Source organism: Podarcis filfolensis, assembly GCF_964270895.1.
Source record: "Podarcis filfolensis genome assembly, chromosome: 9".
NCBI lineage: Eukaryota > Metazoa > Chordata > Lepidosauria > Squamata > Lacertidae > Podarcis > Podarcis filfolensis.
Genome location: NC_139610.1, coordinates 12,417,666 through 12,441,346, shown reverse-complemented (window position 1 = coordinate 12,441,346; position 23,681 = coordinate 12,417,666). Strand labels below are relative to the sequence as shown.

General features: G+C 43.6%; 1 protein-coding gene across 1 annotated transcript in view; it reads right to left on the bottom strand.

Moving 5' to 3' along the window:
* Positions 1 to 657: 657 nt before the first annotated feature.
* Positions 658 to 23,681, bottom strand: part of TBC1D19 (TBC1 domain family member 19) — a 77,336-nt gene continuing 54,312 nt past the window's right edge. Inside the window, exons 15-21 of the mRNA XM_083630531.1 lie at positions 21,822 to 21,866; positions 19,565 to 19,597; positions 18,283 to 18,392; positions 13,210 to 13,301; positions 10,284 to 10,399; positions 9,352 to 9,422; positions 658 to 2,598 (exon numbers count right to left, since the gene is read on the bottom strand). Of these exons, the coding sequence (XP_083486657.1) occupies positions 2,524 to 2,598; positions 9,352 to 9,422; positions 10,284 to 10,399; positions 13,210 to 13,301; positions 18,283 to 18,392; positions 19,565 to 19,597; positions 21,822 to 21,866 (542 nt within the window). The 3' untranslated portion in view covers positions 658 to 2,523. The remainder of the gene's footprint in view (positions 2,599 to 9,351; positions 9,423 to 10,283; positions 10,400 to 13,209; positions 13,302 to 18,282; positions 18,393 to 19,564; positions 19,598 to 21,821; positions 21,867 to 23,681) is intronic.

The window sequence follows — 23,681 nt, the reverse complement described above, 5'->3', positions numbered from 1 at the left end:
TGGACTCTCCAGGTTACCAAGAAGGTTACCAGTCTGGAGACTGTTGTGATGAGCTCCTGGATTTCAAACTTTGCCACTCCACCATTGGTGACATTGGCTAAAAAAAGTGCTATATGGCACATACAGTGGTACCTCAGGTTACATACGCTTCAGGTTACATACTCCGCTAACCCAGAAATAGTGCTTCAGGTTAAGAACTTTGCTTCAGGATGAGAACAGAAATCGTGCTCCGGCGGCGCGGCAGCAGCAGGAGGCCCCATTAGCTAAAGTGGTGCTTCAGGTTAAGAACAGTTTCAGGTTAAGAACGGACCTCCAGAATGAATTAAGTTCTTAACCAGAGGTACCACTGTACACTTTTGGGACTGACTGCATTCTAACAGAATTTAAAGCAATGGTGTGGAACTTGTGCTGTGTGGATCCCAACTCCCATTAGCCTTTGCTAGCCTGGCCAACGGCTAGGGATGATGGATGCTGTAGTACACAACATCCCAATTTAAAACCTGCTTGCATGCAGAACTGTTTAGTTGTAGAGAGAGAGAGAGATGTATTTTCACCTCACAGATTAGGTTTTATCCATGGAAGGTGTAAAAATGGGGAATGCTTCACAGTGGTCTGTAAGTATCCCAAAACCGAACAACGGATTCTGCAGCCAGCATATATATTATGAAAGAAAACACCATTTTTATTATTTCAGTTAACAAAAGGAGAAATTAAGCTCCAAGGTCAATGCAATGGAAACCTCACAACAACAGAATGGCTGTGTACAGTACAATAAATAAAATACTTTTAAATTATTCAACTCAACCTTTTAAAATACACTTTCGGGAAATGGGCAAATATCATTGTAGGTTGCCACCATCTTACATGCAACAGAGTATAAATTTAAATTTGGACTTGAAATCATTTTTCAGCTTTGCTGACAGCTCAAAATCTGGATGATGAGAGTGCCACACGTATCAGGTGGACAAGTGACTCTCAAGTCCCTGGTGCAAGCAGTAAGGTCTATGCTGGAAAAAAACACATTTTGTGGATCTGCTCAAAAGCCACGCCGTTCTCTTTTCTACAAAGATTTGAATACTGCAAATGACAGACAACAACTTGGAGCTGAGGAACGTTCATAAAACTTCCTTCCGATGGGGAAAAAAAAGTATTACAAGTTACGTCTTTAGGCCGCTGGGAATTGCAAGAGCAAAGTGGACCTCGTGAAACAAATTGGCCCAAAGTAACGCAGCATATCAATGATACAGCTTTACCGCGAATGAGGTCTCGACATCCAATCTTGGCCAACAGCTGTATGTGGTTAAATTAGAACAACCTGGTAATCAATTAGGATTTTAGGGAGGCTTACTGGAATCCCTGGAGAAAAGGGGGGGGGCAAGGAATCATCATCGGTAAAAGACTGTCTGTCCCGACGGCAGCGCGACTCAAGTCACGCAGCAATACGAGCTTAGACTCAGCGAGTTGATACACAAGTTCCTGGACCAGCAGGGGCTAGGGAAATGGCAGATGCAGCACATTCAGCTCCTGAAGAGGAGGTGGGAGCTAGGGGGGAGAAAACTATTGACGTCATTCACAAGCAACTGCTTTGGCTCACGTTCAGAAAGGCTTTGATAGGTTCTGAAGAAAGCTGCGCCGAGGCATTTTTATCTGTAATATAAAGCTTTGCAAAGCAGAATCACCACGGATAAAGGGTTGAGAATAAGTTGGTAAGGGCTGGAGGAGAAAGATTAGTTTCTTTCACGGCACGGAAGGTTCTATGATAAGGACAATTGTTGCCGATCGGTTCTGCTGTCAGCTCCAAAACCAACAGGTCTTGGAGGTTTTTGGAGGCATTTCAAAAACTTACAAGACCTGTTGGTTCAAAGAGAACAGCAGGGGAAAGGGAGTATGTCACAGAAAAAGGATGCCTCCATCATACCACCTTCAACTCTAAACTCGTCCTCGGCCTCCAGCCAAGAACAATAAAACGAGATGCTTCTTCCATCAGGAATGCTATAGAAAGGTTGCTAAGAGAGGTATTGCTGCGATTTTTCAAAGGAAGCGTTATTATTACACTTTTAAAGTTAAATACTTTACAGAAATACTTTTTTTCAAGTACTACAGGACTTTTAAGATGACGGATGGTGTGACTGGATAACAGATTATAACTGAAGACATCCTTTCCCCACCTTACAGCGTCAGAAAGGCAGAATTGAACTCTAGAATGATTAAACGCTATTTCCTTTTTGGTGCATTTAATTGTACATGCATTTGGAGGTTATCACTTAGGTGGATTGGCTGTTATGTGATTTGCATTACATCCAGGTACTGCAGTTTGGCTAAAATTCAGCAGCATGCAGCAGCGCTAACTTGATATGCAAAAAGCATTGGGGGGGGGGGGTTTCCCATGTGAGAAGTGCAGTTTTAACTCTTGCAGAATTCCGCCCATTAACATTTGAGCTCGATTTTAATGAAAGTGTTGCATAGTTTATTATTAGCGTCTGATGAAAGTCTAGCAGTGCAGCACAGCAGCTCTGAGGAACATCAAGTGCCGGTGGCGAACAGAAAAATCTGAAGAAGAGGCATAACTTTCAGAGTCGAAAGATCAGCAAGTACAGCCTGGAATAAAAGGGGAAAATATCATGTTATGTTTATAATTAAGAAATAATTGTCGCTTTAAAAAATTTCTGCACCATTAACTAATGACATCTCCTTAATTTACCGTATTTTTCGCTCTATAAGACGCATCAGACCACAAGATGCACCTAGTTTTTGGAGGAGGAAAAGAAGAAAAAAAATATTCTGAATCTCAGAAGCCAGATTAGCAAGAAGGATCACTGAGCAGTGAAAGCAGCAATCCCTCTTGCTGTTCTGGCTTCTGGGATAGCTGCGCAGCCTGCATTCGCTCCATAAGACGCACACACATTTCCCCTTACTTTTTATGAGGGAAAAAAGTGAGTCTTATAGAGCAAAAAATACGGTACTTGCTTTTGCTTTTATCTACAGAAATTCTCTTTAATTCTGAACTGTACTATGAGAGTCCTATACATAGTGGGATCAAGTACACTGAATCCTTATTTTAGGATTTAGGCCTCATTCAAATATATGCGGTATCATGGGTGCGGAAGACAGTCTAACATTTCACCTTGTATCTAAAAATAATTGTACGTTAGGAACCCTTATCCTGCTTGTCTGGAGTAGTACTTGCGGAATAAGTCTTGATTTGTAAGAATGCTTCACAGTGAGCCTTCTCAGTGAGAGTGACATTTATTTTTCAAAATCTTATTTTAAAGTAAGAGTGCTTAGCATAATCACGTACAGATGACCCACTTTCATAAAGGCAGCAAAATGCAAAGATCACTCTCCCCAGTCCAAATATTTTGAGGGACATTTTGTTCAGACGAAAATGATGCCTGGACAGAAAAGGTTATACCATGCAATCTACATAATATGATGAAACTGTTAAGTAGTGGGACAGAGGTGGGGGGTAGAGATGAATGGAAGGATCATTTATGGAAACATAATAAATCATAGTTAATCTTCTCATGGCAACAAAGGTGTTAATCTTTACAGCTTTAGAGCCCAAGTCTTGGATATTTAAGTAACCATATCCTCTGACATTTGTCTCCCCATTTTTTTAGTTTTGGAATATGGCCTTTTCGCAGGTGGCATCACCATCTGAAATAGAGATGATCACTACTGATATTAGGGACTTTTCTGTGGTGGCTCCATGGTAATGATATTTCCCTCCATTAGAAATATATGAGCCAAAGGTTGTAGGATGGCCATAGATCCCCCTCAGCAGAACTTTAGATTGTCTGCCTCAGATAGGGAGTTTCTGTTTCTGTATTGATACCATGCCATTTATTTATTTTTCGGACAACAGTTTTTTCTAATCATAAAGTAGATGAAAAAACCTGCTGTTTTTAAAAATGTTCTAATAAACCTAATCAAATGTGGGCCACTTGGGGACTAAAAAGGCTTTAAAATGTAGTAGTAACAACAACAAAAAAGCAATAGTACAAAACTAGCAAGGGGAGGGGGGAGGAAGAACCAAACACCATGAGCATCTGTGGTTTCTGAAAATATATGACGATGCAAATACTGGAAAGTGTACTCATCAGCTCAAAGTTTTAAATTGCATAAGGGCACGACTTATGTCCTGCAGAACGAGTATGGATGAACCTTTTAAATATAGCTCCCTTAATTGAGTTAGGCAAATAGCGGATGTGTGGATAACTCTTGAAGCATTGAACACAGAAAGAAGGTGATTGGTTATGAACTGGTTTTGCATTTTCTTTAATATTATCTTGCTCAGGGGTTCAGGATGATCCACTATTATTTAGTAATGTTTTAAAGAGTCTCTCTCTCTCTCTGTCTCTGTCTCTGTCTCTCTCTCTCTCTCTCTCTCTCTCTCTCACACACACACACACACACACAGAGGTTTTCTGGCTTATCACTGTTAACTGAGAACAACAGCATTCTTGTGTACAGCCTGATCACTCCCATTTCATTTCCCCCTGCCTCTCAATATGCGTGGGATAAACCAGGGGATATTTCCAAAGCACATATTGTGGAGTTTTTTTGCCCCTTAATAAATCATGAACAGCAAGCCAACAACAAAGCACGGCTGTAGCTTGGCTAGAAATTGTTGCCTGTTACGAGAGCCGAGCATGATCCCTGGCTCAGAGATAACACAAAGCCAAGGTTTGTCTTGTTCTTGCCAGGGGAGGAGCGAAGTGAGAGCCACCTGGCACCCCATATAAACACAGAACTGATTCTCGGAAAACCACAGTAAGTTAGAAATCTGCCATGTTATGTGTGAATGGGGCCGTAGTACAGTCGTACCTTGGAAGTCGAACAGAATCCGTTCTGGAAGTCCATTCGACTTCCAAAAAGTTCAGAAACCAAAGCGTGGCTTCTGATTGGCTGCAGGAAAGCTCCTGCAGCCAACCGGAAGCCGTGCTTTTGAACTGCTAGGTTGGCAGGAGCAGGGACTGAGCAACGGGAGCTCACCCCGTCGCAGGGATTCGAACCGCCGACCTTCTGATCGGCAAGTCCTAGGCTCTGTGGTTTAACCCACAGCGCCACCCACGTCCCTACCTCAAGTTATATTTGTTTGTAATATCACACTCCACGTCAAAGTGCAAGTAGAGGTACCGCTGCGGTGGGAAGGTAAATGGCGTTTCCGTGCGCTGCTCTGGTTCACCAGAAGCGGCTTAAGTCATGCTGGCCACATGACCCGGAAGCTGTACACCAGCTCCCTCAGCCAGTAAAGCGAAATGAGCGCCACAACCCCAGAGTCATTCGTGACTGGACCTAACGGTCAGGGGTCCCTTTACCTTTACATTAAAGTTAAACCAGGGTTAGAATAGATTCAAGAACAAAGCCCTAAGAAGGTAATCCTGCAGCAATTTGCAATTTTTTACCTGTACTCTAGCAATTAAGACAGATTAACTACAGATAAGCCTTAACGGAAGCAAAGTCTGGAAAGAGTAAAGCTAGCATATTTGAAGGGAAAAGCTCCAAGTACAGATTTAGTTCAGCAGTAGAATATAGTTTAGCTGAATTCCTGGGAGATTTAAAAAACTGAAAACTAAAACTGTAAGTTTAGCGAAGGTGAAAGAGAGCCATATTTCTGGGCTCCTACACGGGTGCAGTACAAACCTATGTATGTCTACTCTTAAGTCATAATCAATCAATTTATTGCATGTAGCCAAAGGCATTCACAATAAAATCTGCCCCATTCTTCCATGGGACTGAATGTGTTTGGATATGACCTTAATCATCTTTAGCTGTAATCTTGTTCATGCCTGTTGAGCTTCATAGCAGCCAAGCCACCTGAATAGCTTTGCGGCTGTAAACTAGCCAAGTAAAAGGACCCCTGACCATTAGGTCCAGTCATGATCGACTCTGGGGTTGCGGTGCTCATCTTGCTTTACTGGCCGAGGGAGCCGGTGTACAGCTTCCGGGTCATGTGGCCAGCTTGACTAAGCCGCTTCTGGCGAACCAGAGCAGTGCACGGAAATGCCTTTTACCTTCCTGCCAGAGTGGCACCTATTTATCTGCTTGCACTTTGACGTCCTTTTGAACTGCTAGGTTGGCAGGAGCTAGGACCGAGCAATGGGAGCACACCCTGTCGCAGTGATTCGAACCGCCAACCTTCCGATTGGCAAGTCCTGGGCTCTGTGGTTTAACCCACAGCGCCACCCCTTTTTTGAAGGCCAGTCATTTTACCTAACTGGGGGAAAGCTAGCCATATTTAGTAAAAGTCTGGAGAGAGCTCTGCAGATGAGCTGGACCCCTAGAGATGAAGCATTGAATTAAGGAGTTGGGAAAGTTAAGAACTTTTGCAAGTTTGCCAACACAGTGGGGCCAGGAAGCTTTTCAGAAAACCTCACCAAACCTCACAGCACTGGACTCAGCTTAAAAAAAAAATCCCAAAAAGGAAAATCCGAAATTAGAATGTCACCCAGATTGCCACATGTACAACTATCTGCCTGTTGGGTACAACTTGTGTTGACATGATGCAATAACTGAAAAACTAGCTCTTCAGGACAAAGTTCATTCCTTTGAAGGCAAGGTGACTAATACAGATAAGATGAGAGAAACAGAAAGGGAGACCTTTAATGATACAGTAAGGAAATGCCAGTTTCCTGTTGGTAGTTCCGCTGCTCTTAGAGAGAATTAGGGTTTGGACAAATGGGGAATAAAATGGGAAAATGTGATTGAGTGCAAGTATGTATAAAGTGTCATACACTGGGGCAAAATAACAACAACAACAACAACAACAACAACAACAACAACAACAACAACAACAACAACAAAATAATAATAATAATAATAATAATAATAATAATAATAATAATAATAATAATATTTTTTATACCCTGCCCATCTGGCTGGGTTTCCCCAGCCACTCTGGGCGGCTTCCAAAAAAATATTAAAATACTGTAATACATCAAACATTAAAAGCTTCCCTAAACAGGGCTGCCTTCAGATGTCTTCTAAAAGTCTGATAGTTGTTGTTCTCTTTGACATCTGGTGGGAGGGCGTTCCACAGGGAGGGCGCCACTACTGAGAAGGCCCTAACTTCATTATAAACCTTTAGGCGCCAGGGGAAAATGTTCCTTTTTAACTGGGCCTTTGGTTGATTTGATAGATATCCTATGCCAGGCATATCCAAAGTGCGTTTCGGGGGCCTAATCCGGCCTGCCAGTCAGTTTAATCCTGCCCCGGCAGTTTATTTCCTGGGGTAAAATCCCCCCAAAAAAACTTCAGTCCTAAAAAAAGTCAACAACTTTGGTCGGCCCTCATGCATGTTCACTTCATCAAATCTGGCCCTCTTTGAAAAAAGTTTGGGCACCCCTGTCCTTTTAAAATGTGGGGGTTGGGGGGTTATTGTTGTTATTTTGATTATAAATTTTGTGGTTTTATACTTGGATTTTGTTCTGTGAACCGCCCTGAGACCTCCAGGCATAAGGTGGTATATGAATTCAATAAATAATAATAATATACACTGAGCCAGCAGTGACTGGCAGGAATGAGATCTTAGGGTCATGGTTATAGCTAAGTGAAGAAGTCCACATGGTATTGCAGCAGCTATGAAGAAGGTGGATTCTACACTATGGATCATTAGGAAAGCAGAAGAAAACAATGGTGTGACCAAACTCGTAATAACTATCACCAGGATATTGGAGACATGGAAAGTGGCAACCGAAATGCTAAGGAAGCTGGAAAAACTCCCCTACAATAAGAGGTTACAACATTTGCACATAATTTTGATGTGTAAAATTATGCATGGTCAATTCTGTGTCCAGGGCAGCGGTCTACCATCTCCATCTGGTACGCAGGCTGAGACCCTACCTGCCCGCAGAATGTCTCGCCAGAGTGGTGCATGCTCTGGTTATCTCCCGCTTGGACTACTGTGATGTACTCTAACTTGGGCTACCTTTAAAGGTGGCCCGGAAACTACAACTAATCCAGAATGCGGCAGCTAGACTGGTGACTGTGAGTGGCCGCCAAGACCATATAACACCTGTCCTGAAAGATCTACATTGGCTCCCAGTACGTTTCCGAGCACAATTCAAAGTGTTGGTGCTAACTTTTAAAGCCCTAAACAGCCTCAGCCCAGTATACCTGAAGGAGCGTCTTCACCCCCATTGTTCAATCTGGACACTGAGGTCCAGCTCCGAGGGCCTTCTGGTGGTTCCTTCCCTGCGAGAAGTGAGATTACTTCTGAGCAGGTGTTTACAACTGCACCGTGAGAGCGTCTTTTGAAAATCTACACATAGCAGAAATGGTTCGTAGTAAACATATTTTTTTCCAAAAAAGTTAAAAAGTAGTCATGTTGGCCGGCCCAGGAAAAGGGTTCCAAAATCCATTATTAGGGCAGTACCATTTATTAAGGGACGCAGGTGGCACTGTGGGTTAAACCAGAGAGCATAGGACTTGCCGATCAGAAGGGCGGCGGTTCAAATCCCCACGACGGGGTGAGCTCCCGTTGCTCGGTCCCTGCTCCTGTCAACCTAGCAGTTTGAAAGCACGTCAAGTGCAAGTAGATAAATAGGTCCCGCTCCGGTGGGAAGGTAAACAGCGTTTCCGTGCACTGCTCTAGTTCACCAGAAGCGGCTTAGTCATGCTGGCCACATGACCCGGAAGCTGTACGCCGGCTCCCTCGGCCAATAAAGCGAGATGAGCGCCACAACCCCAGAGTCGGCCACGAATGGACCTAATGGTCAGGGGTCCCTTTACCATTTATTAAGGAAACTAACATGTCCCAAAATAGCCTTTATCAGGCTAGATGGTAAAACAAAGCAACAAGGGAGAAAGCCTCATTTGAATACTTGCTACTTCCTCCAATATTCTGGAAGTCTCTTAGCAGATGAAGATTCAGAGCTTCACCACCAGCCAATTTCTATCCTCTGCACTTGCCTTGTTCAGCCTCTGCCCTGGCTGAAGTTCAGGAGGACTCAAAAACTTCCACACTTTGGTTGGCCTAATAAAAGTATTGCCCTAAAGTAGATTTAGGAATTTCTCTAGGTATTCTATCATTCTTCTCAGAACAGTGGTGCACATTTTAAAAAGTGTACACTCAAAGTATATGAAAGGCCCTAAGTGTAATTGAAAAAAATAATTCAATTATTTCATAGTGTTTATAACCCAGTTTAAACATTCTTCTTTGTATTTGTCATAGGAGTATCATGAGCTTCATCCATATATTTTCATAACTTCCTTTGAATATTTAGCCGAGATAAGAATTTCAGCAGAGAGCCTCACATTGCATGCTATGTGCACACGAAGCTTAAATTACTGTGTTTGGCAAGATGTCACAAACTATTTCCATTTTCTCCCACTGAAACTTATCCTTACTTCAGCTGCAGCCAGTGATGTCACCTCCATTAGATTCACAGCTCGGAAAGCAAACACAGCAGCTGCCAGGACTGAAAAAGAATGCACAATATTTAGACTGGCGGCCTACTAATTAGTTGCTACAGATATTTTGGTCTAGCTATTCTTTAGGTTCAATTCAGTAATCACTTAGTTTGGGAAATACTATATAGCCAGCTTAAATGCGCCATTCTAGTCAATTTGTGACAGTTTCGTTTTAAAGAAAAGACGTACGAGAAAGTCATTTAAAGTGCACAACAAAATAAATATATTAAGAATTTCTTAAGTTAAACGTGATCTTTGCCTTACTTGTAGTTCTATAAATCATGTGTCAACATGAATAGAAGTTATTAATATTGCAGCTGTTGTAAAAGGGATTATTATTTTGACCAGAATATAATTGAAATGAATAAGCTTCTAAAATGCAGAAATAAAGAAAATCATCACACCATTAAATCTAGCACGCAGGGGACTACCTAAATTATATAATGCACTATTTGAATGATCGGTATTGTATTATAAATGGGACACGGGTGGCGTTGTGGTCTAAACCACAGAGCCTAGGGCTTGTTGATCAGAAGGTTGGCAGTTCGAATCCCCGCAACGGGGTGAGCTCATTCTTTGGTCCCTGCTCCTGCCAACCAAGCAGTTCAAAAGCATGTCAAAGTGCAAGTAGATAAATAGGTACAGCTCCGGTGGGAAGCTAAATGGCGTTTCCGTGTGCTGCTCTGGTTCCCCAGAAGCGGCTTAGTCATGCTGGCCACATGACCCGGAAGCTGAGTTGGAGGTCACACAATGAATAGCTACTGAAACAGTGCAATTGCACATGAGGAAACTGAAGCCTCTTGTGTTGGTATCATTTTTCTTTAAAAAGGGAGAATGTCAATACCATCAACAAAATATGTTTTCATTACCGGCAAGAATTTCCAGAGAGTTGTATCCCAGAACTCTGTCCCACAAAAGCAGAAGCTGATCTGTAGCTAAGTAGCCGGAGAATGCTCGTACCATCCATTTAAATGATATCCTTAGACTATGAGTGGGAAAAACACACACACTATTATATTTCCCCATAACATACAATCACAGTGGATTTGCCTTTTGCCTTAGATGTGCTTATGTGGATTTCTGAGCCTTAAACGGAAAAGAGCACAGCTAAAGCCAAAGCCAACTAAAGAAAGTAATTCTTCTTAATGCTAAATCTGGCACGATACACTCAGTTCACTCATTCAGAATCTATTTGCTATCTGCTTCTTGAGCTGAACAGTATTTCAATATTCAAAATAAAAAAAGAAAGTACTGTTTAGCATCAATTGTAAATGCATTCTCCTTAGGGTAACAGCAAATGTTATGTGTCTCCATGCAGGTAAGCAAAGATGTCAACCTTGATTTTTGTTACTCTGAGTTTGTACCTTGAAGCAGGAGTCTTTAACCTTTTCAGACCTGAAAAAACATCTTTAACCCAAAAACGTGTTTTGGGACCTGCTTCTTAATTTTTTTAGCCTGTATTTGAATTGTGATATTTCTGGTGTTCCTACCTACATTAGACTCTAATTCAGTAGTGGATCCCAACGAGTTAGACACCGCTGGGAGGAATGATATACTGTACTTTTCCATGTATAAGACTAGGTTTTTCTTTAACTAAAAATAATGTTAAAAAGATGAGTAGTCTTATACATGGGGGAAACCATTTTCTTAATTCTGAGTCTCCAAAAATAGGGGACATCTTATACATGGAAAAATATGGTACAGTATATCGTTTTTATTTGATTTTACAAGTGTAAAGTTATAACAATACCAAATACATATCCATATAATGAGATTTCTCTGAATCTCAAGATTTCCCACCATCCCCTCCCTAGGTCCTACTGTCAACATTTTCAACTGCATATTATTTCATAACCTATATTTCGTATCTGTCCAAAGTGTTTGTTACATTACAAGTGTTATTAGAATTCTGCCGGTGTTTTCATCTGCTTACAGTAGTCTCCTAAATAAGGGAGGAACAATAATTTTTACGACATTCCGGATACAGTCAAACCTCAGTTGTCGAACATAATCCGTTCCAGAAGCCTGTTCAGCTTCTGAAATGTTCGACAACCGAGGCATGGCTTCTGATTGGGTGCAGGTGCTTCCTGCTCTCAAGCAAAAACCGCGTCGGACATTCGGCTTCCAAAAAACATTCGAAAACAGGAACATTTACTTCTGGGTTTTTGGCGTTTGGGAGCCAAAATGTTCCAAAACGGAGGCGTTCGGGATCCGAGGTTTGACTGTATTTAACGCCGAAGAATTGATGCTTTTGAATTATGGTGCTGGAGGAGACTCTTGAGAGTCCCATGGACTGCAAGAAGATCAAACCTCTCCATTCTGAAGGAAATCAGCCCTGAGTGCTCACTGGAAGGACAGATCCTGAAGCTGAGGCTCCAATACTTTGGCCACCTCATGAGAAGAGAAGACTCCCCGGAAAAGACCCTGATGTTGGGAAAGATGGAGGGCACAAGGAGAAGGCGATGACAGAGGACGAGATGATTGGACAGTGTTCTTGAAGCTACCAGCATGAGTTTGACCAAACTGCGGGAGGCAGTGTAAGACAGGAGTGCCTGGCGTGCTCTGGTCCATGGGGTCACAAAGAGTCGGCCACGACTAAACGACTAAACAACAACAGCAGCTAAATTGCTACAGGCGTATACAGTCGCTAAATGAGTTTTCCCATGTTGGTGTCAAAATAAAAGATACTTAATTTTATGGACGTTTAAAATTTCAGTATGTCTCATGACCCTCCATGAGTCCTGGGAGACCTTGCAGACCTTTTCCCTCCTGGCTTGAGAGGACAGGGCTCCAAGTGCAAAAGCTGAGGCTGTTGAGGTATTGTTTAGGGAGTTTTATTAGGGGCTTTTCTTGCTATTATTGCTACTATTTTTTCATCTTTATAACTTATGATTGGTGTGGAAATTGTTCAGTTTGGTTGTGTACTTTTTATGTGTTTTATTTATTGTTTATGACTAGCTATGTTATACAGTGGTACCTCGGTTTTCGAACAGCTTAGTTTGCAAACTCTGCTTCAAAAGTCGAACGTGCTCCGTTTTGAGTCCTGAGCTTCTGTTTCTACCGTCGCACTGCTAATTTGTGTCCTCCATTATAATTGAAACCTTCCATTTCCGTTTTTAACTGTTGCGCTGCTAATTTGTGTCCCCCCATTGTAATTCAAGCCATCTGTTTCCAATTGCAGTGTTCTGAGGTGATATTTGGAGCTTATATTTGGTGCTTTTGTTTTTGCTATTTATTTTGCATTTTTTGTTTTTGAGGCTTTTTCGGTTCATTTGTTTTTGTGAGCATGTGGAACCCAGTTCAGCTACTGATTGATTGATTGATTGTGCACCTGCAGAAATGGATAAAAGCCCTCCATCCAAACAATGACTATCATCAGTGCAGGTAAGGGGAAAAAATAATTTTTATTTTTATCATCTACAATATTGTCTCATTTATTTTATAGTACAGCACATTGTTTATTGCTTTCATTTTATGGATCAATGGTCTCGTTAGATAGTAAAATTCATGTTAAATTTCTGTTTTAGGGGTTGTTTTTAAAAGTCTGGAACGGATTAATCCATTTTGCATTACTTTCTATGGGAAAGTGTGCCTTGGTTTTGGAACACTTTGGTTTTGGAACGGACTTCCGGAACGGATTAAGTTTGAGAACCAAGGTACCACTGTATTTGTAATTTAGTAAACCTTTTCAAGTTGTAAGCTGCCACGAGCATGGTTTTAACTACAGAAAGGTGGCATGAAAATACAATGATGACGATGGTGTCAGTTTTTAAATATAAGTTTTTAAATACTTACGGTTGTGCTCCAATTTCTCGAAGGTGATAAAACAGCTGTGGTAGATGGGTTTGGAGAAGGGTTTCAAACAGCAAACATAATGATACAATGCCCTTTAAAAAAGAAAGAGTATAATAATTCACTTTTTAAAAAAGCACAACTATACAACAAGTGTACCTCTTACTACTACTGAGTTTTAAAGATAGATAGTGAAAAAATACCCAATGTAGTTCATGCATAGATTGAAAACATACATATAACAAGTCAAAGTAGTACAGTAAGATTTGATAAAGTGAGCTTGTGGAATTTTTCACATTAAAACATTGTCGGTTGCAGACACAGACAACATTTTCTTTCCTAGATACATGCAATGAAGGGCTACGAAACAGAATTTAAGGCCAACAAAATTAATGTATAAAGATAATCTTGATTTCAGCATGAGTTTTCTTAAAAATAGGTTTAAACCACAAAATCAGCACTACATGCACTCCACACTAAAATGAGAAAAACTCTTCCCCCCCAGGCGCTTGTGGTGCCGGCAGCGGGGAGAAGCGCTCTTCTCCCCGCAGCCCGCCTTCAGACCAGGTCCGGGGACAGCGGGAAGACGCGCTGCACCTCCCTGCTGTCCCCGGAGCTTGCGGGGCAGGCAGCGGGGAGAAGCGCTCTTCTCCCTGCCGCCCGCCTTCAGACCAAGTCCGGGGACAGCGGGAAGACGCGCTGCGCCTCCCTGCTGTCCCCGGAGCTTGCGGGGCAGGCAGCGGGGAGAAGCGCTCTTCTCCCTGCCGCCCGCCCTCAGACCAGGTCCGGGGACAGCGGGGAGACGCGCTGCGCCTCCCAGCTGTCCCCGGAGCTTGCGAGACAGGCAGCGGGGAGAAGCGCTCTTCTCCCCGCCGCCCGCCTTCAGACCAGGTCCGGGGACAGCGGGGAGACACGCTGCGCCTCCCCACTGTCCCCGGAGCTTGCGGGGCTGGCGGCGGGGTCTCCCCGCCGTCAGCCTCCAAACCACTTCGGGAGACAGCGGGATGGCGGCGTTCCGCCTCCCTCTGTCCCCCGACCTTGTGGGGCTGGCGCTGGGGCTCTCCCCTCTCACTCTGCAGGCTTCAGCGAAAGCCTGCATTCGCCCTATAGGACGCACACACATTTCCCCTTCATTTTTGGAGGGGAAAAAGTGCGTCCTATAGAGCGAAAAATACGGTAGTTTTACAGAATACCAAAGCTTCCATTTTTTCCTGTTATTTTGCCATTTTTACTGTTTTACATAATTTATCCTGGTGTTGTTTGTCATGAGGAAGTTGGGATTCCACCCTACTTCCTAGGATTAAGTAGACATTACATCTTCCAGCATTTATTTGCAACCAAAAGCATGAGAATTATGTTCTTGTTTTGTTTTTGTTTTTTTTAAATGAAAGCTAAAGGATTTTTAGGGAGCCAAATTTAGTACCTAATGCTTTTTCTGAGTCCCTGTGAAATCACAGTATTTACATAGCCTTGCACCCTATACCTGCAGGTCTCAGGGCATCTACAACATAAAATCACAATATAAAAACATAAAATACATAACAAAAACAAAAACAACTTAATAATCTCCCCCCCCCCATAGGGCTTTCCCTCCCTATCTTCTCACTGTGTACCCCATAAACCTGTGCTGGAAATTCTCCCAATGCTCCAGAGCAGATTTAGGGGTTGTGGCAACACACAAAGGAAATCTTGTTTCATGAATGCAAAAACTCATTTGAATCCCTCCCAGAGCCAACCTAAGTTACCGTATTTTTCGCTCGATAACACGCACCTGACCATAACACGCACATCGTTTTTAGAGGAGGAAAACAAGGGAAAAAACATTCTGAATGAAACAGTGGATGTATCATTTTTGTGCTTCATGCTGTGGCCACAGACATGTGATCTGATGGTGAATTTGGGGTGACCCAATGCAAAAATCCTGAGAATCCCTGTGGATCCATGCTTTGTAACCACGTTTTTGCACCATTGCAGCCCCAGGCAACAGTGGGTGTGTGATTTTGGGGGGGGGGCAGGCTGTAGCCATGGACATGCTATGTGCTCTGATGGTGAATTTGGGGTGACCCAATGCAAAGATCCTGAGGATCCATGTTTTGTAACCACGTTTTTGCACCATTGCAGCCCCAGGCAACAGTGGGTGCGTGATTTGGGGGGGGGGGGCAGGCTGTAGCCATGGACATGCTATGTGATCTGATGGTGAATTTGGGGTGACCCAATGCAAAGATCCTGAGGATCCATGTGGATCCATGCTTTTTAACCACATTTTTGCACCATTGCAGCCCCAGGCAACAGTGCGTGTGTGATTTTTGGGGGGCAGGCTGTAGCCATGGACATGCTATGTGATCTGATGGTGAATTTGGGGTGACCCAATGCAAAGATCCTGAGGATCCATGTGGATCCATGCTTTTTAACCACATTTTAAGTGGGGAAGGAAGGAAAAATACAGAATGGACAAGGAGCACGAGAGGGGTGTGCAGAGAAGCAGCTGGCTAAGAATGCAGGAGAGGGGTATAACGGGAGGGAGGAAAGGAAGGCAAAAGTTTTCCCTCACCTACCCACCCAAGCCAGCCAGCTCTCTCTCTCTCTCTCTCTCTCTCTCTCTCTCCCTCCTGCATGTTTTCAGCAGCACCGGAGCACAGAGACGACACTCTGCTTGCCTGGAGGGGAGGGGCTTTCCCTGCTCTTTGTTCCGTTTGAGCAAACACAGCAAGGAAACAGAGAAGGGTGGGCAGTAAGACCCTGAGGCAGAATGCAGGAAAGCAGCCACTTCCTCTTTTCAGGTTTCCCTTCTCCGAGACGCGCGATTTGATTTTTGCCTGATTTTTTTTGCCATTTGGCTCCAGGGACCACACATTCGCTCAATAACACGCACAGACATTTCCCCTTCCTTTTTAGGAGAAAAAATCTGCGTGTTATAGAGGGAAAAATACGGTAATCCCCTGGATAGAAAATATCAAACTTCTCCAGAACATTTAACTCTACGTGGGGCTACCTTTGAAGGTGACTCGGAAACTACAACTAATCCAGAATGCGGCAGCTAGACTGGTGACTGGGGGCGGCCGCCGAGACCATATAACACCGGTCTTGAAAGACCTACATTGGCTCCCAGTACGTTTCCGAGCACAATTCAAAGTGTTGGTGCTGACCTTTAAAGCCCTAAACGGCCTCGGTCCAGTATACCTGAAGGAGCGTCTCCACCCCCATCATTCTGCCCGGACGCTGAGGTCCAGTGCCGAGGGCCTTCTGGCGGTTCCCTCATTGCGAGAAGCAAAGCTACAGGGAACCAGGCAGAGGGCCTTCTCGGTAGTGGCGCCCACCCTGTGGAACGCCCTTCCAGCAGATGTCAAAGCGATAAACTACTACCTGACATTCAGAAGACATCTTAAGGCAGCCCTGTTCAGGGAAGTTTTTAACGTGTGATATTTTACTGTATTTTTGGTTTTTATGGAAGCCGCCCAGAGTGGCTGGGGAGGCCCAGCCAGATGGGCTGGGTATAAATAATAAATTATTATTATTATTATTATATAACGCGTGGGAAACACTCTGGCCCGATTCAGGCATAACACCTTTTTCTCTGCCTAGGTTTTAAGTTGGAAGCAACTCCTGTTAACCCTGGATAAAATTAACCTGGGTAATTTTGCACCAGGTAATTAAATTACAATCTCAAACTGAAGAGGATGTTGTCACTGAAGGCTCAGTATGTTAGCCGCGGTTGAACATGACCCAAGGACTGTGAGACTTCGTTTCCAAACTCACTCCCATTTCTGAAATTCCTTTCTATCCCTGTACGTATACATCTGTCAATTTTTTTTACAATGCTTTACAAATCTCACAAAGTGGACCCTAGCTCAAAAAAAGCTCAGGCCGCAAGAAATGTGTTTGCCTTTTAAACCGACACATGGTAGCATAGTTTTGCATGCAAAATGACATGATAGATTGTATTTTAGTATTCTGCTGGAAGCCGCCCAGAGTGGCTGGGGATAGGGTGTGGTTTACACTGGGGTTGCAGGTTAGATCCCTAAAAGGGACACCTGCATGTTGTTGTAAACAAAAATTGCCCTTTTCCTTTATGGGGTATCCAAGAGCCCATATAGAGTCCTTACATAGGTTCCCTATTGGTAGGAGAGAATAACAGAGGCCAACCAGAGAATATTGAGAAGCAAAGCAGCTAGTAAGCTTGATCTGTGTTGATCTGTTGCAACAGGGTGCTCCCCTCACCCACAGGAGAGAGGAGGGACCAAGAAAAATGGCGTGCAAGGCCTTATAAAGACTTTTGAAATTGCCACCCTGTAGATCAAGACCACCCCCAGAAACATCATACATACATCACAGGGGTGTAACCTAAGACCACCCCTCAGATACATCATACCTACATCACAGAAAAGGCGGTCTTAAAACAGAAATTTGAATGTTGTTTTTCTCCTGTCGTTGTTTATCTCCTGTCTGGCAGGTTACTTGATTGGATTGCCCGGGGAGCCTGGCCAGTCTTTTGTAATGATAAATACTTAGTTCCTGGGCCAGGTCACAGGCTCACACCCTATTCAAACACAGACATACCCTTAAGACAGGATTTGTGAAGGAAAAGACAATGGGGAGGCTTTTCCATTTTCCTTTGACATTGCAGAAAAAACATTTGGTCAGTTTGGGACAGTTTGAAAATCAAAATGGTTCCAGGTCGGTCTTCCTGTGCTGATCTATGTATGTGCTTGGTTGGTACACTTATGAACATTTAACATATATCTAAGACCTCAAAATTCCTATCACAATGTTCCTGCTTTGCAGGAGGTTGGACTAGATGATCCTCAGGGTCTCTTCCAACACTTGTGATTCTATTATCCCTATGAAACAGGCCAATAAACTGACAGTATAAAGCTGTCTTGTACGTTCATATGTAATACACAAGAGATTTTATCAACACAGAGTTCTACATTTTAAAATATTTTTGTACAAGTCAAACAAAGCGAAGGTTTGCATAGACAGCGGTCCTGAGTTTTTAGAACAGGCACGGTAAAAAGAGACAGGCATATTTTAGTTCGTTGCATTTTGCATGTTCAGATTTGTTCAAAGCAAACTTACGGACGGGTGAGAAGAGATGGAATGAAGTCGGAAGAAATAGCGCACGTATATTTCGCGAAACATCTGATACAACTTGGAAGGTTCATTATACAGGAAACAAAGTGGAGCGACTGAAAGGATAAAAGACATTTGTTATCACACCACCACTACTTGTTAAAATCACAAGATTGCATGTCAAACAAAACCTGCATATTCTGAACGAACACCAGTTCTTTGTGGAGGTAGAAATAAGAACAATACGTATGTTAATGTAGCCGCAGCTATGGAATAATCATGTATTTTCTTAACAGTCATTCAAGTATTGCCTTTTTATTGACAAGTGGAATAACAACAGGCCACTTTAAACATGTGATTACTTTGGGAATGCCAGCCTCACAGCTGAGACAGATTTGCTTGAATTTTATTTATTTGGTAAAATAACCAGTGAAGAAACTGGGGTAGCCACATAAATACTATTCCATAGGTAAGTACTTCCATGCAACCCCAACCTGGTTGCAAAATATGAACCAGCCCAGAACCTGCGATCATCACCTGAAGCCCTTCTTTGTGTGCTCCCTCCATGAGAGATCCCAAGGGCGGCAACACAAGAATGGACCTTTTCTGTGGTGGCTCCCTGTTTGTGGACTGTTCTCTCCAGGGAGGCTCGCCTGACACCATCATTATATCTCTTTACACACCAGACAAGAACTTTCTTCTATAACTAGGCCTGTGGCCTTTAACTATCTGTGGCCTTTTAGAAGTTGGTTGGGTGTTTTAAATGTATTTTTTAACCTTCATTTTAATGTATCTATGTGGTGGGGATGTTTGGTTGGTTACTTGGTTGGTTGTAGGTTGCTTTGAGTTATCTTGGGCAAAATAAAGTGACTAACATTTAATTAATAATAATAACAAGAACAGCAACAATAGAAAAATTAATAAAAAATCAGAATTAGCCTCCTGAGCAGGGGCAGACTGTGGAAGAAGACTCTTCTTCCTCCAACAATGAACAAGAGGCCCCATCGCTTGCCAAAGATTCCCCGAATCCTAAGGCTATGAGATGCAAGCCAAACATAGGAGCCCGACAGCTCAAACAACTCCCTGGCCCCATTCTCCAGAAATCCCACCTACTGAAGTGCTGGAACTAAGACCAGCAATCCAACTTAATCCCCACCAAACCTCTAGGTATGATAGCTATGATAAACACAGACAGATATTATATTGCAACAATATAAACTGACTTACTTATTCAATTAATCAAACTTCCATTTTTTAGCTCCAGTGCTAGTATTGAAGAGTCACTTACCGTACATCGAAAAGCCATGGAAAGGGATTACACCTGCAAAACAGAGACGTTCCAGTTTACTGTGAGGACTGTTCATGATTCCACAGTTCTTTAAGCTTTGTAGGGGGAAAAACCACAGACAAAAGTACACCCAGGGAGAATTCCACAAAATATTTCAGAACTTGATTCTTTTCATATGCATAAACATATCTTTACCTCTAGAGACTGAACTAATAACTGCTCTCCTGGAAACTGGAGATGAGGATCAATGAACTTGTGACCCAGCTAGGAGAATGCCGTCCACCTCTGACTTATGATTGCTAACCAGTGGCTCAATAAAATCTCCTTCTTCAAATGCCAAAAACAGAAGGCCTAACAAGCCTAACAACAGATGGTTGGCGAGCTGCGTTCAGTGTAAAGGGTCAGAAATTCCGCAGGCTTCTTTTAGTTGATGGCTTTTTTTGAGCCAAATTTAAAGTTGGCCACCCCCCTAAGTGCTGCATGTCCACAATGTGCACACAATCATTGCACATATATGTTCACCGCATACACTCGCTACACATGCAGACACACAGTGTTCTCTCTGTGTCTTGCACTTCCCACTGCTAACTTAGGTGGTCTTTAAGGTGCTACTGGAAGGAAAATAAATTTTTTTTGTTTTGTTTTGACTATGGCAGACCAACACGGCTACCTAACTGTAACTTCCCACTGTGATTAGGAATAATAATAATAATAATAATTTTATTGTTTACACTCCGCCCATCTGTCTGGGTTTCCCCAGCCATTCTGGGAGGCTTCCAGCAAAATATAAAAAATAATAAAATGTCAGACATTAGAAACTTCTCTGAACAGGGCTGCCTTCAGATGTATTCTACAAGTGGTGTAATTCTTTACCTGCCTGACATCTTATGGGAGGGCGTTCCACAGGGAGGGTGCCACCACCAAGACGACCCTCTGCCTGGTTTCCTACTGAAAACTCAGAAGCAGAGCCACTTGTGACAGTTCAACTGTGAAGGAGTTCTAAGGATGTGTTGGTGCTATTTGTCTGGGGTTGTATTATACTGTCTTGCAAATACACCTCTTCTCCTTCTGGTGCAGCACCATTGCTAATAATAATAATAATAATAATAATTTATTTATACCCCTCCCTCCCCAGCCAAGACCGGGCTCAGGGCGGCTAACAACCAATAATAAAAACAAGTTGATTAAAATACAATTTAAAAGATTAAGATACAATATTAAAACAATTAGGGAGCAATCTCATCATAAGAAGAGAAAGGAAAAAGAAAAAGGGGGAGGGAATCAAACTGATTCTGAGCCAAAGGCCAGGTGGAACAACTCTGTCTTACAGGCCCTGCAGAAAGAGATCAGATCCCGCAGGGCCCTGGTGTCAAGAGACAGAGCGTTCCACCAGGCCGGAGCCAGTGTTGAAAAGGCCCTGGCTCTGGTTGAGGCTAATCTAACTTCCTTAGGGCCCGGGACCTCTAGGGTGTTGCTATATATGGACCTTAAGGTCCTCCGTGGGGCATACGAGGAGAGCCGATCCCATAGGTACGAGGGTCTTAGGCCGTGAAGGGCTTTAAAAGTCAAAACCAGCACCTTAAATCTGACCCTGTACCCCACCGGGAGTCAATGCAGCTGGAAAAGCACTGGGTGAATACGCTCCCATGGCAGAGACCCTGTGAGGAACCTCGGCTGCAGCACTCTGCACCCGCTGGAGTTTCTGGGACAGCTTCAAGGGCAGCCCTGCATAGAGCGAATTACAGTAGTCAAGCCTGGAGGTGACCATCGCATGGATCACTGTGGCCAGGTCAGGGCGGGAAAGGTAAGGGACCAACTGCTAGAAGGTCTTAGCGCAGGGCTGCCATATTCCAGTCCCCCAAATACGGGGGGCCCAGTTTGCAAATTGTGCAACTCACTTGCACAATTGCAAATCACATGGTGAGTTGGGAAAGGGTTCAGCAAGCCTGCTCCCACAGACTTCCAACTCCAGACCATGAGCTAGTGGCAGAAAGGCCAGCTCGTGCTGTAAAAATTGTACTACAGCATATGCAAAATATGCTCAGGCAAAGACAACGGTGGGATTAAGCATGCCCAAACAGTGGCTAGAAGTTGATAAAACATTGTCAACTCTCTAAGAAAAGAGGGAAATCTCTTCCTGTCTAACCCTGTTGTGTTTCCAGTTGTCCGTTACATAAATCAGGAGAATTTGTGGTCTTAGAAATTACTGCAGTTTCCCCTTTCCCCACTAGAGGAGGCAACAGGATAACTGCTTTACCATTTGGCGGATAAAAGACAGCATATTCTTCCATGCCAAGTTTCCCTGTGAAAAGAACAGTTAATGGAAAAGAGTAAGTAACAGACGTACCGGAAGAGAACACAGACTTTTCCAAATTGAAAATGTAGATCTGATACAGTTGAGAAAGTGAAACGGCAGTGGGAAGTTAGGAATGATTATGGTGTAACGCTAGTAAAGGTAAAGGGACCCCTGAACATAAGGTCCAGTCGTGGCCGACTCTGGGGTTGCGGCGCTCATCTCGCTTTATTGGCCAAGGGAGCCTGCGTACAGTCATGTGGCCAGCATGACTAAGCCGCTTCTGGCAAACCAGAGCAGCGCACGGAAACGCCGTTTACCTTCCCACCGGAGCGGTACCTATTTATCTACTTGGACTTTGACGTGCTCTCGAACTGCTAGGTTGGCAGGAGCAGGGACCAAGCAACGGGAGCACACCCCGTCGCAGGGATTCGAACCGCCGACCTTCTGATCGGCAAGTCCTAGGCTCTGTGGTTTAACCCACAGCGCCACCCGCGTTCCTATGGTGTAACGCTACAGAGCTGTAAAACAGACCAATCTATGAAATAATCTTCTAAAAGAACGAACAATGAATGAGATCTATGCAAATACGTGAAACATGTCTTACTCAAACTTTTAATAGCCACCTATTGGATTTCTTAATATGAATTTTGGGGAACAATCCTGCTCTCCATTTCTGACTTTGCATGCAGACAAGCAAGTTGGACAGGATTGATTGATTGATTGATTGATTGATTGATTGATTTTATATACCACCCTATACAGTGGTACCTCGGGTTAAGTACTTAATTCGTTCCGAAGGTCCGTTCTTAACCTGAAACTGTTCTTAACCTGAGGTACCACTTTAGCTAATGGGGCCTCCCGCTGCTGCTGTGCCACCATTGCACAATTTCTGTTCTCATCCTGAAGCAAAGTTCTTAACCCAAGGTACTATTTCTGGGTTAAGAACTTTCTGAGTCTGTAACCTGAAGCGTATGTAACCCGAGGTACCACTGTACCTGGAGGTCTCAGGGCAGCTCACAGACCAAGTGAGTGAGTGGTTTTCTCACTTCACTTGCTATTTAGCAACAACAGTTCAAATACTGAGCACCAAAGCGGATGTGATTGATGGTTCGGTACTCTCATAGATAGGTAGATTTAATTTAAAACAGTCGCGTGAGGCTGGTAGTTTGACTGGCAAACTATCACTGGGTGCTTAACCCTTTCTTTCTATGGCATTTCCCTGCTGTAATTATCCTTCTTCATATCTATTTCGGTGAAGGGAAGGGAGTTAAACATCCCACCCACTATCACACTTAAACTAGCAGCTGATGCAGCAACTTTGGAGTAAAAATGTCTCTGGGAAATCCTCACCACGGATCTTTCCCATCACATTTCCTTTGTGGCTCAGGATTTGAACCTGCCGTTGCTCAGCGTTAAGTAAAGGGAAAAGCTGACTCCTTTTGGCATGCTCTCTCCAGGGTGGCGCAGAGATACGGGACCCAAACCTGCCTCCATTCCCCTCTTCACCCAGATGAGCTTCTGAAGGAAAATGCCATATATCAGGGCTAAGAAGAAAAGGACTAAGCCCTCTTTGCAAAGCCTCTCCTCCTTCCGGAGGGGTGGGGTTGTGAGCGGGAGCCGATTCCCGCGTCACACAGGGGGCTCTGCCCCCTGCCCTGACATCATAGCTGGCGCGCCACAGCTCCCCAGTTGGGCACCCAATCGGGTGACACCACGGGGGTGTGGTCTGGCCGCTCAAATGCGGATGCGCCAGCTCTCCCCACCATTGCACCGCCGATTTCCACAAGTCTCCCACCCATCACTCCCTTTAGAGTGTAGTTT